This window comes from Hemiscyllium ocellatum, chromosome 25 (genome assembly GCF_020745735.1).
Source record: "Hemiscyllium ocellatum isolate sHemOce1 chromosome 25, sHemOce1.pat.X.cur, whole genome shotgun sequence".
In the NCBI taxonomy this organism is placed as follows: Eukaryota; Metazoa; Chordata; class Chondrichthyes; order Orectolobiformes; family Hemiscylliidae; genus Hemiscyllium; species Hemiscyllium ocellatum.
Window position 1 is genome coordinate 26,393,779 of NC_083425.1, and position 14,329 is coordinate 26,408,107.

Sequence of the window (14,329 nt, forward strand, 5' to 3'; positions counted from 1 at the left end):
GTTAGAATAGAAAGTAAAGTCTCTATCCTGGGAATGGAGACACCTCCAACATCTTCTAGCCCCAGCTCCTTGTTCAGATCCACCAGTTGCCTAGATCTCCGAGATATGCCCGCAGTGCTCCTAGGTATCCTGCCCGTCTCTGGGTCAATAATACATTTAAAATCTTCCCCTATAATTGTAAGGGGGGGACCCCGAAAGCCATCAACTTAGAGAACGCTTCCGTTACACATTTAAAAAGGTGTGCCAGGGGAACAATAAAAATTGAAAATCCCGTATTCATCTCCGTATATTAGGGCTTTGATCAATATATACCGTCCAGATTTATCTTTTATCTGGCTTAACATTTGGAAGGGAAGATTCTTCCAAATAAGAATGGCTACTCCCCTATGTTTTGAGATGAAAGATGAAAAGAACACCTGGCCAAACCCACTGTGTTGCAGCTTCGAGTGCTCCTTATCAAGTAGATGTGTCTCCTGTAAAAGAGCTACATCAACCCTTTATTTTTTAAGACTTGATATCTTTTTCCTTTTGATTGGCGAATGACTCCCCTTAACATTCCAGGTGTAGCACCTAAATGAATGGCTAGCCATGATCGTCCAAGCAGGCCCGAGAGCCCCGGGAAGAAGAACCTCACCCAAAAGACATTGAATAATGACCAAACAAAATTCACACATAAAAGAACAGTTAAATCAATACAATTAAGAACTCCTCCTAAGCAAAATCAAATAAGCCGCATGAGCTATAGATAGGAGATCAAAGAAAGAATAAAGAACAAGCCCCCCCCCCAAAGGAAAGATGGGCAAGAGATGGAAAAAAAAAGAAGGATAAACAAAAGCGGGGGCAAAATAAAGTCGTTATCCATACAGTTCAAGTCCCGCAGTCTGTTTGAAAGCATCCGGGAATTCTTTTATTTTCTCCGGTGATCCAAAGTTATATAAATGACTGAAGCACAGCGTTGCCAGATATTGCATAGAGTATTGAATATTTAAGTTTCTCAGATACTTCTTCGCTTTGTCAAATGCCCTCCTCTTGCGGACCACGAGCGGAGAAAATTCCTGAAACAACATTATTTTGGAGCCCTTGTACATCATAGCATGGGAATCCTTCCCTAAGACTCTGGAAGCCTCTAGCAGCATTTGTTTTTTTCCCTGTAACATTGAAGTCGGACTAGAACTGGGTGGGGACGCTGGTCCAACCCAAGCCTACACACAGCAACCCGGTGGGCCCACTCCACCCGCACCCGGCCCAGCTCCGACTCCGATTTCAATTGTAGTGGGGGCCATTGCTCCAAGAAATCCATGAGCTGGCCTTCCTCCTCCTCCTGTTCAGGAAAATCCAGCAACTGGATATTTTTCTGACAATCTCTATTTTCGAGATCGTCGATGCGCTCCTCCAGGGTCCGGACTCGTCGCTTCAGAGCCCAGACCTGACCCACGGATGACTCAGCAGCAGTCTCCGAGGCCCGTTGCTCTGCCCCTCCGACACACTGTCCGAGTTTTTCGGTTTCTCGGTCATGCTTCTGCAGTATGACCAAAATCGACTCTCACCTGAACCGGGCCTCCTTGATGGACGCATCGATCTTCTCCTGGAGTTTGACGATCTCCAAGATCAGGCTCGCCTCTGCAACTAAGTCACCCGAGGCGGTCACGGACATCCCTGCTGCTGCGGGAGAAGATGGGGGAGGGGTCCCTGCCTGTTGCGAACTGCGAGAGTTTTTGCCCTTAATCATTTAAAAAAAAACAAACTGTTAAAGTATGATGCAAAATGGCCAAGAGTGCTGGGCAAAAGCTATTTTGAGTGATTTAACAGGTGAGGTGAAGGTGGGCACCCCACTTTGCCTGAGTCTTGGGCTCTGCAGACTCAGATCTACTGGGCCGCTGCCATCTTGAATCTCGGTCAACTGTCTATGTGGAGTTTGCATGTATTCTCTTTGACTGCGTGGGGTGCTCTGGTTTCTTCCCACAGTCCAAAGATGTGCAGATCAGGTGGATTGGCAATATTAAATTGTCCATAGTGTCCAGGATTATGCAGCCTCGGTGGGTTAATTGTGGTAAATGCAGTGCTGCAAGGATAGGGTGTGAGATGGGGGGGGAGAGGGGGACGGGTGAGTCTGAGGGCAATGCTTTTTGGAGAATCGATGTGGACTCGATGGACTGAATGGCCTGCTTCCACGCTGTAGGGATTCCATGACTCTATTCTGTGATGACTCAGCTGTTGTTAATGGTCCACAGCTTCTCATGGATGCTCCTCATAGATGTCTATTTCTTATTGGAGATGGTCATTGCCTGGCATTTGTGTGGTGCGAATGCCACACAAAGCTAAGCAATGACCATCTCAAAACAAGGGAATCTAGCTACCCCCCCATGATATTCATTGCATCGCCATTGCTGAAACCACCACTATCAATTACCATTGATCAGAAAATGAATACTATGGCTGCACAAGCAGTTCAGAGGCTGGGAAGTCTGAATGAGCAACTCAACACCTGTCTCCCCAAAACCAGTCCACCATGTACAAGGCACAAGTCAGATGTGCAATGCTCTCAACTTGCCTGGATGAATGCAACTTCAGTATTCACGAAGTTCAGTACCACTGAGGAAAAGCAATCCACCTGATTGGCACTCCATTCACACTGAATGTTCAGTCCCTTCACAAATACTTAATGGCAGCATGTACGTGGACTGTTTCACTTTTGATGAATCACAAATGGTGTTGAACATAGGGCTATTATCAGCGATTATGCCCATTTCTGACCGAATGTTGAAGGGAACATAATTGATGAAGCAACTTAAAATGCTTGGACCTAAGGCACTAACCTGAGAAACTCTAATGAAACTGTCTCGAGACTGAGATAATTGGTCTTTCACAACCATACCATCTTCCTGTTGTGCTTATTGTGGCTCTAAGCATTGGAGAAGTTTCACATAGATTCCCAGTACAGAACCTTCAATTTTGCTAGGACTCCTTGATGTGGCACTCAAGTCATATGCTGTCTTGATTTCAAGGACAGTCACTTTCTCATACCTTCTTGAGTTTATCTCTTTTGGCCCTTGTCTGGGCAAGCTTCTAATGATGTGTGAAGCCAAGTGGTTCTGCTAGAACCTGCTAGAATTAAACCGAGTAAATGAACAGGTTTTTGTTGTTTAATTGCTGCCTAATATCGCTGTAGGTGATATATTCTGTCACTTAACTGATGATAATTAGTAGACCAATGGAGTGTCACTGGCCAAGTTGGATTTATTCTGTTTTGTGAACAGGACATAAAATTTTCCATATGGGAAGACACCAGTGCAGTAGCTTTACTGCAACAGCTTGATTAGATTCATGAGCATGTTTTTGGCACTATTTGTCAGAGCCCTTTGTTTTTGTAGTGCTTTTAGCCCTTTTTGTATGATGTAAAGTGAGTCAGATTTATCAGCACTGGGATGCTGGGGACCTTAGGAGGATGTGAGGGGGGCACTTCCAACGGCACTTCTGCTGAAGATGGTTATAAATGCTCCAGTCTGGTCTTTTGCACCAATGTTCTGGGTTCTCACCTGACTGAAAATGGAAATATTTGTGGAACTATCTCTTCCTGTTAATTGTCCTCCATGATTCATAATTAGTTCTGCCAGGTCACAACAGCTTTCCTCTGATCCTTATAGTGCAAAATTGCTTAGTTTTTTTATTGCACGCTGACTCTGCTTTTGGGTTATAGCTTTTTTGGCACGACTTTTTGCTACTGTTGGCATGCCCTCCTGCATTCTGCAGGATTGCTCCCTTGGTTTGATGGTGATTTGTAGAATGAGGAATATGCCCAGGTTAAGAGGTTACAGGTTGCAGTAAGACTTGGATATTGTCTAGGCCTGTGCTAACAAGGGACAAGTAATATTTGTGCCAAAGTGCGAAGCAATGACCATCTCCAACAAGAAAGAATCTAATTATCACCTTTGACATTCAATGGCATTGCTATCACTGAATCTTTCATTATCAGTATCCTGGAGTTGCCATTTACCAGGAACTGAACTGAGAAGATCAAAGATGAAGAAACCTGGGTAACTCACCTCCTGACTGCCCAAAGCCTGTCCACCATTTACAACGTGCCACATCAAGGAATGTGGTGGAATACTCCTCACTTGTCCAGATGATTGCAGAATGAACAACTCTCAAGAAGCTTGACCCCACCCAGAACAAAACAGCCTGCTTGATTGGCATCACATCCTCGAAACATTCACTCCCTCCTCCAGTAACACACAGTAGGAACAGAGCGTACCAGAAATTCATCAAGGCTGTTTAAATAGTACCTTCCAAACTCATTACTACTACAATCTAGAAGGACAGCAGACACATGGGAACACCACGATCTGCATTTCCTCTCCAACCCAATCACCATTCTGACTTTTTGAAATGTATTGCTGTTCTGTAATTGTTGCTGAATCGATATTTTGGAACTCCCTCTTCGACACTGGGTGTACCTGCACAAAATGAACTGCAGCAGTTTAAGAAGGCAGCTCGCCACTGCCATCTCAAGGACAACTATGGATGGGCAATAAATGTTGGCCCAGCCGACAAAGCCCTTGGCCCCTAAATAAATAAAAAACAGGTTGATGAATGCAACTCTGCTTCTGATGCTGAATTGCAGCAGCGTGTAGATGCCCAGCTTTGAGATCTGTTCTTAGCTTCTATTTAGCTAAATGGTAGTGCCGTCTCTTAAATGGAAATCTATTGGAAATAGATTATAGAAATCTACAGAACCAGTTATAGAGTCATATAGCATGGAAACAGACCTGTTGGTCTAACCAGTTTCTGCCAAACTAAGCTAGTCTCACTTGCTTGCTCCTGGTCCATATCCCTCCAAACTTCTCTTATTCATGTATTTATATAAACGTCTTTTAAACATTGTAATTGTACCCATATCCACCTCATCCTCAAAGTTCATTCCACACGTGAATCACGTGTACATAAGTACATAATATTTTTGAGCAAACTATTGGTGGCATTGTTTTAGCACAATACAAGCAGAAAGCTGGAGGAAAGAGTAGAAGAATAATTTGAAAAGTTTCTAACAGCGTTATAATGTTTTACCACTGTTTTATGATTTGGGTAAATATTCATAACAGTGGTGTTTTGTAGTTCTCAGATATGTAAGCAGGCATTCCAGCATCACTCTGTAATCCTGAAAATTCAAAAATCTGTTAAATGTTTGGTCCCATTATTCCAGACTAAAGTGGTTGCAATGGTGCTACCAAAATTTTTCAAGATATGATCCGACTTTAATCCGACTTTGTGTCCTCTGAGTAAAACTGGAGGTGGGGGTGAGTGGTTGACTGATGGTTGTACTGGCTGCACTTGTACCAAGAATAAGGCCTCAGATGATTAAGCTGTACTCACCAACAGAAGAAAAAGCTTGTTTTCTTTAAAGCAGAGGTGAATAGATTCTTGCAAAGCAAGGGGTTAAATGGTTATCTGCGATAGGCAGAAATCTAGTTTATAGTTTGGCAAAGCAGGCTTCTGGGAGGTCAAAGGCCTACTGCTCCTTGTTCACATTTGAAGGCACTTTGCTGCTGTCAAAAGCCAGTTGAAGCTTTGAAGCAGTCTTAAGTCTTGTAACCTGATGTTTCATTCTGCAACCTCACTAAGGATGAAAATGCTTTGGATTACAGTGTTTTACAGAGACAAGACTTGTTATTAATTTATTCAAAAATGTAACATACAGTCGCTCCTTCACGATAAATATGGCAGTTAGAATCTACATGAGTATATTTGAAATTTGAGAACATTCAACATTCTATATATTTTATATCTTGCCTCTCTTTCAGGTGGATCACATGAATTTACAGATACAAGAGAATGAGCAGTGTTTACAAGACAGAATTCAGAAACTTGAAAACATTCGAATTCAACTAGAAACAGTGAGTGAGCAACTATTACATGGTAAAATATGAAACAAGTAGAATAAATACTAACTTCTATTTTAAAACATTGCACCATTCAAATGTATTTAATTGAAATGTCCTGAAAGCTACTATATAAATTCATATCAGTCTTTCTTGTCGTTTATTTCTACCCAATAATTCATAATGGTGCAATATCTTGTATTGATTTGCCAAATTGAACATATAGGCACAGATTATAATTTGTAAAGTAAATAAGGAATCATGATTGAAATGAGATTGAAAGTCTCAAACCAGTTCCAAAAGGGTCTGTTGATAGTACAAAGCTGCCATTGAATGGTAGGAGAAAGTCAGGAGTGGAGGGACAGGACGCTGGAGATCAAAGTTGAAAAGTGTGGCACTAGAAAAACAAGCAGGTCAGGCAGAATCTGAGGAGCAGGAGAATTTATGTTTTTGGCATAAGCCCTTCATCAGAGATATTGGGGTGGGGGGGGTGCATGCGGTGTGGGAGGGAGGCTGGGAAGGCAGCAGGTAGGTGGAGGTGATGGTGATAGGGTGGGAAGGAAGATGGACAGGTGGGACAGTTCAAGAGGGTGGTGCTGAGTTGGATCTGGGATGATGTGGGGGGAGGGAAGATAAGGAAACTTGTGAAATCGACATTGATGCTATGTAGTTGGAGGGTCCCAAGGTGGAAGATGAGGTGTTCTTCGTCCAGGCATTGGGTGGCCAAGATTTGGTGGTGGAGGTGGCCCAGGTCTTGCTTGTTCCTTGCAGAGTGGGATGGGGAGTTGAAGTGGTCAGCCACAAGGCAGTGGGATTGTTAGGTGCATATGTCCCAGAAATATTCTCTGAAATGTTCTGCGAATTGGCATACTGTCTCCCCAGTGTAGAGAAGACCACATTGAGAGCAATAGATAAGGTAGAAGAAATGTTCGGATGTGTAGGAAAATCTCTGCCAGATGTGGAAGGATCCTTTGGGGCCTTGGATGAAAGTGAGGGGGTAAGTGTGATGGCAAGGGAAGGTTCTGGGAGTGGAGAGTGGGTTGGTGGGTGGTGTGGGTTGTTGGCGGAGTCAAGGAGGGAATGGTCTCTGTGAATGCTGTTGGGGTGGGGTCTGATTGTAGGTGCTGTTGAATGATAGTTAATGAAGACCATTGGACTAATGGTTAAGAATGTAAGTACCACATTATAATTTGGAGAGGCTCTTCCACTTAGTTGAATAGCTCGAAACAAAATCTGCTCAGAGATTTTCTTTTCCAATTAATCGTAATTCCTTGCTATGAATACTGTGCTAATGATTCTCAGATGTCAAATTTATCACTGTATTAATGTTATACCATTTGTCATATGCCACTGGCTGATATTTTCTCTTGCTGGCTCTGATTTCTAGGTAGGCTGAATCTGATTACCAATGTTCATGCATAAGATAGCAACTTTAGATCCAAATCTACAAGCTCATTCAGCTAATTAATTAACACCTGTTAATACACGCAAACAATATTTGAAATGTCTGCAAAATAACTACACATTATTAATTTTACTAATTGATCAACAAAGTTCTCATTTTCATTCTGATGAATTACAAACTCAGTTTTTAAGAGTAATAATCCTCTGATATGCGATGAACAAGCACTATGCTAGAGAAGAGAGACCTTTTCAGGTTGTAAATTTGCTCACTGAGCTGGCAGGTTTGTTTTCAGATGTTTCGTCACCATGCTCGGGAACATCATCAGTGAGCCTCCAGTGAAGCGCTGGTGTTCTGTCCCCCATTTTATTTATGTGTCTTGGTCTGTTAAGGTGGGTGATATCATTTCTGGTACTTTCTCAGAGGTTGGTAAATGGGGTCCAAATCAATGTGTTTCTTGATGGAGTTATGGTTGAATGCCAGGTCTCTAGGAACTCCATGCGTGTCTCTGTTTAGCCTGTCCTAGGATGAATATGCTGGCCCAGTCGTAGTGGTGCCCTTCTTTGTCTTTATGTAAGGATACTAGTGATATTGGGTCATGTCTTTTGGTGGCTGGTTGATGTTTGTGTGTCCTGGTGGCTAGTTTTCTGCCTGTCTGTCCGATGTGGTGTTTGTTACAGTCCTTGTATGGTAATTTGTCAATGGCATTCGCTTTGCTTGTTGTTTGTGTAGGGTTCTTCAGGTTCATCAGTAGCTGTTTCAGTGTAGGTTTGTGGACTACCATGATGCCAAGGGGCTGGAGTAGTCACCTCCGAGATGTCTTTGTATGGAGTGTGGCTAGACCGTCTGGGCATGCTGTCTACTTGCTTGGGTTTGTTGTTTAAGAATTGGTGGACTGTGTTTATTGGATACCTGTTGTTCTTGAATACACTGCACAGGTATTTTTCTTCTGCTGCCCATAGTTCCTGCAATGTGATGTAGCCCATTCAAATAATGTCCTAATGTTAAGTTTTTTTTCCTGAGATTCTTAGATAGTTGATGCAACACCAACTTCCTTGAGCAAGCAAAATTTTATTAAGCATAGTACAATACAAGCTTTGGAGAAACCCTGAACATCCTTCATCATGCTTGCAAGGCCTGTCCAGGGAAGCTCTCCCTGAACAAAGCAAACAGTCTCCAGAAACAATGTAAAGCAAATCATTCCTTAATGGTCAGATCTGGTATGAATTTTTTTTTAAAACTACAGGGAATAGTCAAATTCCAACTGTAACGTTCTTATTGATTTCTGAATAGGAGATGAAAATATAAATAGGCTTTTGAGTGGCAAGGAAATGGCCATGTAAATGGCTCTGAATAATAGGAGATGATAACGTAATTTCTTCCAATCTATCTGTAAATCAGGCATCACACCCTAGCCTCGGGACATCCAATTTCGTGCAGGTCAGCAGAGCAAGTTAACTCTTGAATATTACATTGATGCAGCTCCATTTGTGGGTGTTGGGATGATTGCTTCTGTAGTTAAGTATCTGGTCTGTGTTGCTTTCCTGTAGACGCTAGTCTGCAGTTCTCCATTAACTGTTCATTCCACTGTGACATCTAGGAATGGGAGTCTGTTGTTGCTCTCCTTTTTTGTGAAATTTATGCCTGTGAGGATGTTGTTGATGATGTAGGTTGCTTCTAATTTGTTCTGTTTTGTGATGATAAAGGTATAATCCACATAGCAGAGCCAAAGTTTGGGTTGGATCGTGAGGAGGGTTGTACAAGACAGAGATTTGTATGAGTACAATTAGTAACTTTATAAATTCTATCATGAAATTATACTTAACATTCTAAAGTGTGTTCTGTGACAGGAGCTGAGTCATCTAAAGGCATCTGCTGTAACTCATCGAGCACTAGCTGAGGAAGAGCTGATAAAAATGAAGAACCAAATTCGATTGGAGGAGGTAACAAAAAAATACAAACATAGGGCATTCAATAACTTACAGACTTCTTCAAATTTCATATTTTTTCTTCTATTTTGCTCTGTCTGTTTTTTCTATTCTTATTGCCTATTTTCCCCTTCCCATTTCTCAATTTGGGCTTCTCAACAGACTAGCATAGACTCCCAAAAGTAAGGGAATATTAGTTTAGTGAGCCATGTACTGCATTCAGTGCTTCACAAATCACCTTAAACATCATTATGGAATCTACCTCAATTTAATTTTCAAGCAGACTTTCTTTGGGTGGCTAGCCTTAATCCTAACACTCATACATTTACATGAATCAAACATTGCAATGTTAAAATGGGCAAAATTACCAGAATTAGCATGCTTTGGAATTGAAGGATTTTGTTTTATATATAACTGCTTCTGCAGTCAGAGCAGAGTAATGTGGTAAGAGCCCATCCTAATCAGCTGCTTGTTCTTAATCTTTGTTTGGGTGCCTATTTGCTTCTCTCGTACAACGTGTGATAGCATCTAACAATTCTCAATGAAGTATTTATTTTCCAAAAACATGAACTCCAAGTTACATGTCACCTTTCACAACTTTTATTTAATTATTCATGTTTTTACAATAAATATTTGCTCCCTGTTCCAATAACGAATGAGAAAAATCATCATTTACTTGGTCGTAACCTTTCACAATCAAGTCATACCTTTGTTATTTCATTTCTCAAATCCTCAACTTATCCAGCCCTTTTGTAACTGTAGCCAACCATCATTGTTCACAATCAAATGAACCAAATTTGCACCTTTTATCATTATTTTTACAATTTTCCTACTATAGAGTATGCAATACTGACTTGAAATATTAACTCTGTTTCTGTGTACAGATGCTGCCAGACTTACTGAGTTCCTGCAGCACCAGCTCCTCAGCCCATTGTCCCACCTCATAGAGTCATAGATTTATACAGCTTGGAAACAGAGATTTTGTTTTATACTTTCAACTTCAGCCTGACAAAAATTGTGTGCAAGATTTACGTTGCTTCTTGAGGGCATGCTACACTAGATGATTCAGATGAGAAGTTAAAGGGCATATCTATCACCTGCTTAGATATTGTGAGACAGCCCATGCCACCACTCCTAGGAAGAGAAAGCAAGTGACCTTTGTGATGTCAATATAGAAATCATTATAACACACCAAAGCCATTTTCTGGGCATAAGCAAAGGAGATTTGAGTAACTTCCATCTGCAAAATCAGCATGAAAACAACAACAAATAGGATCAAGAAAGTTCTAGCTTCTTATTTTCAAAATTAATGATCTCAAATTTTGCAACATCTATTGCATCAACTAACTTTCTATCCTTTTTTCCATACCTTGTTCTTTATTGTTCTACAGTTTTTCACCATTCTTGTTATTTCTTATATCCATCTTCCCATTTGATGTCGTCATGAAAGTCCAATATTTTCCTTTTAATTGGCTATTCCAGATCACTTTTTAAAAATGGATTGCATGAACTTTTTGATACATTACATCATGCACATATAAACTGAAGATTTTCATTGATTAGATTTTGGATGAGTGGAAGGTTAAAGTCAACTGCAATGTAAACTTGATTTCATGTGTTTCGGATTTTAAACTACTGCTACTGTATAAGTATTAAAGTTGCCCAGATTTAGATCTCTGAGCATGTGTGCAAGTTTAGGCAGGATGTGAACAATACTTTCTTCCTTCAATACCACATTACTGTCTTGAACAAAACAGTGACTAGCACTTTGGTGCCCAGTGTACAAAGATTGACTGTTTTTCATTAGAATTAAACTGAAATTAGTTCAAGAGCAGTGCATTACCATGTCAACCTGACAAACTCTGGACTGATCACACTTTTCTTGAGCAAGTTACTCAAGCGCTTAACACTACGATTCAGTATTATTTCTCCAATTATTCCTGCTTTTCTTCTCTACTTTAGCAAGAGCGATTGGTCCACTTGGAGGAGAAACTTCATCTTGTTAGCCAGTCACGCGATGAATTCCAAAATCGATGTACGATGCAAAAACAAACCATCAATGAGTTACAAGCAAAGAACAACAAGTTTACTTTTGAAGTTGAAGGTTTAAAGCGCCGCATAGAAGAACTCACTCAGGTGAATTAGAATTGTGCAATTATTTACTTGTTTGTCTCTTAGCATCTGATGGTAATTTTTGGATTTTACTTTTTGTGACTAATACCAGAGCAATTTATGTGATGTAGACAAATGGAAGATTTTTTAAAAAATTAATAACACAGTGATTTACACCCTTCGTTCCAACTCGTCCATGCTGACCAGATATTCTAAATTAATCCCATCCCATTTGCCAGCACTTGGCCTATATCCCTCTAAACTCTTCCTTTCGTGTACCCATCCAGGTGTCTTTTAAATGTTGTAATTGTACCAGCCTCTGCCACTTCCTCTGGCAACTTATTCCATACAGGCATCACCCTTTGCATGAAAAAAATTGCCTCTTAGATGCCTTTTAAATCTTTCCCCTCTCACTGTAAACTTATGCCCTCTAGTTCTGGACTCTCCCAACCCAGGGAAAAGACCTTGTCTGTTTACCCTAGCCATGCCTCTCATGATTTTATAATCCTCTGTAAGGTCATGCCTCAGCATCCAACACTCCAGGGAAAATAGTCCCAGCCTATTCAGTCTCACCCTATAGCTCAAACCATCCAACCCTGGCAACATCTTTGCAAATCTTTTCTGAACCCATTTAAGTTTTGCAACATCCTTCCTATAGGAGAGAGACCAGAATTACACAAAATATTCCAAAAGAGGCCGAACCAGTGTCCTGTACAGCCTCAACATGACCTCCCAACTCCTGTACTCAATACTCCAACCAATAAAGGAAAGCATACTAAATGCCTTCTTCACTGTCCTATCTACCTGAAAGTCCACTTTCAAGGAACTATGAACCTGCACACCAAGGTCTCTTGGTTCAGCAGCACTCCCCATGACCTCGCAATTAAGTGTGTTAGTCCTGCCCTAATTTGCATTTCCAAAACGCATCACCTCACATTTATCTAAATGAAACTCCATCTGCCACTCCTCAGTCCCTTGTCCCATCTCATAGTACATAGAGATGTACAGCACGGAAACAGACCCTTCGGTCCAACCCGTTCATGAGGAGCAGATATCCCAACCCTATCTAGTCACACCTTCCAGCACCTGGCCAATATCCCTCCAAACCCTTCCTATTCATATACCCATCCAAATGCCTCTTAAATGTTGCAATTGTACCAGCCTCCACTACTTCCTCTTGCAACTCATTCCATTCTGCGTGAAAACGTTGCCCCTTAGATCTCTTTTATATCTTCCCCTCTCACCCTAAACCAATGCCCTCTAGTTCTGGACTCCCCCACCACAGGAAGAGACTTTGTCTATTTACCCTATCCATGCCCCTCATGATTTTATAAACCTCTGTAAGGTCACCCCTCAGCCTATAAAGCTCCAGGGAAAACCGCCCCAGCCTATTCAACTTCTCCCTATAGCTCAAATCATCCAACCCTGGCAACACCCTTGTAAATCTTTTCTGAACCCTTTCAAGTTTCACAACATTCTTCCTATAGGAGGGAGACCAGAATTGCATGCAATATTCCAAAACAGGCCTAACCAATGTCCTGTACAGCTGCAACATGACCTCCCAACTCCTATACTCCATACTCTGACCAATTAATGAAAGCATACATCTTCACTGTCCTAGGAGACTCCACTTTCAACGAACTATGAACCTGCACTCCAAAGTCCCTTTGTTCAGCAACACTCCCTCGGACCTTACCATTAAGTGCATAAGTCCTGCTAAGATTTGCTTTCCCAAAATGCAGCATCTCGCATTTGTCTGAATTAAACTCCATCTGCCACTCCTCAGCCCATTGGCCCACCTGATCAAGATCCTGTTGTAATCCGAGGTAACCTTCTTCGCTGTCCCCTACACCTCCAATTTTGGTGTCATCTGCAAACTTGCTAACTATACCTTTTATGCTCACATCCAAATCATTTATATAAATGATGAAAAATAGAGAACCCAGCACCGATCCTTGTAGTACTCCACTGGTCACAGGCCTCCACTCTGATAAACAACCCTTCACCGCCCTCTGTCTTCTACCTTTGTGCCAGTTCTGTTTCCAAATTGCTAATTCTCCCTGTATTCCATGAGATCTAACCTTGCTAACCAGTCTCCCATAGGGAACCCTTGTCGAATGCCTTACTGAAGTCCATATAGATCACATCTACCGTTCTGCCCTCATCAATGCTCTTTGTTACTTCTTCAAAAAACTCAATCAAGTTTGTGAGACATGATTTCCCATGCACAAAGCCATGTTGACTATCCATAATCAGTCCTTGCCTTTTCCAGATACAAGCACATCCTGCCCCTCAGGATTCCCTCCAACGACTTGCTCACCACCGAGGTCAGTCTCACTGGCCTATAATTCCCTGTCTTGTCCTTACCACCTTTCTTAAACAGTGGCACCACATTAGCCAACGTCCAGCCTTCCGGCACCTCAGCTGTAACTATTGATGATACAAATATCTCAGCAAAGGGCCCAGCAATCACTTCCCTAGCTTCGCATAGAGTTCTATGGTACACTTGATCAGGTCCTGGGGATTTATCCATTTTTATGTGTTTCAAGACATCCAGCACTTCCTCCTCTGTAACATAGACATTTTTCAAGATGTTACCTTCTGTTTACCTCCATTCTATATCTACCATGTCCTTTTCCATAGTAAACACTGATGCAAAATACTTGTTTAGTATCTTCCCCCATCTCCTTTGGCACTACACAAAGGCTGCCTTGCTGATCTTTGAGGGGCCCTATTCTCTCCCTAGTTACCCTTTTGTCCTTAATGTATTTGGAAAACCCTTTGGATTCTCCTTAACTCTATTTGCCAAAGCTCTCAAGTCTCCATTTTGCCCTCCTGATTTCCCTCTTAAGTATGCTCCTACTGCCTTTATAGGCTTCTAAGGATTCATTCAATCTATCTTGTGTATACCTGACATATGCTTCCTTTTTCTTAACCAAACCATCAATTTCTTTTGTCAGCCAGCATTCCCAACAGCTACCAGCCTTTCTTTTCACCATAACAGGAACATA

At 41.5% G+C, this 14,329-nt stretch overlaps 1 protein-coding gene across 1 annotated transcript in view; it reads left to right on the forward strand.

The window, feature by feature from the left end:
- Positions 1–14,329, forward strand: part of lrrc45 (leucine rich repeat containing 45) — a 74,841-nt gene that overhangs the window by 50,052 nt on the left and 10,460 nt on the right. Inside the window, exons 14-16 of the mRNA XM_060844515.1 lie at positions 5,799–5,891; positions 9,129–9,221; positions 11,169–11,342. Of these exons, the coding sequence (XP_060700498.1) occupies positions 5,799–5,891; positions 9,129–9,221; positions 11,169–11,342 (360 nt within the window). The remainder of the gene's footprint in view (positions 1–5,798; positions 5,892–9,128; positions 9,222–11,168; positions 11,343–14,329) is intronic.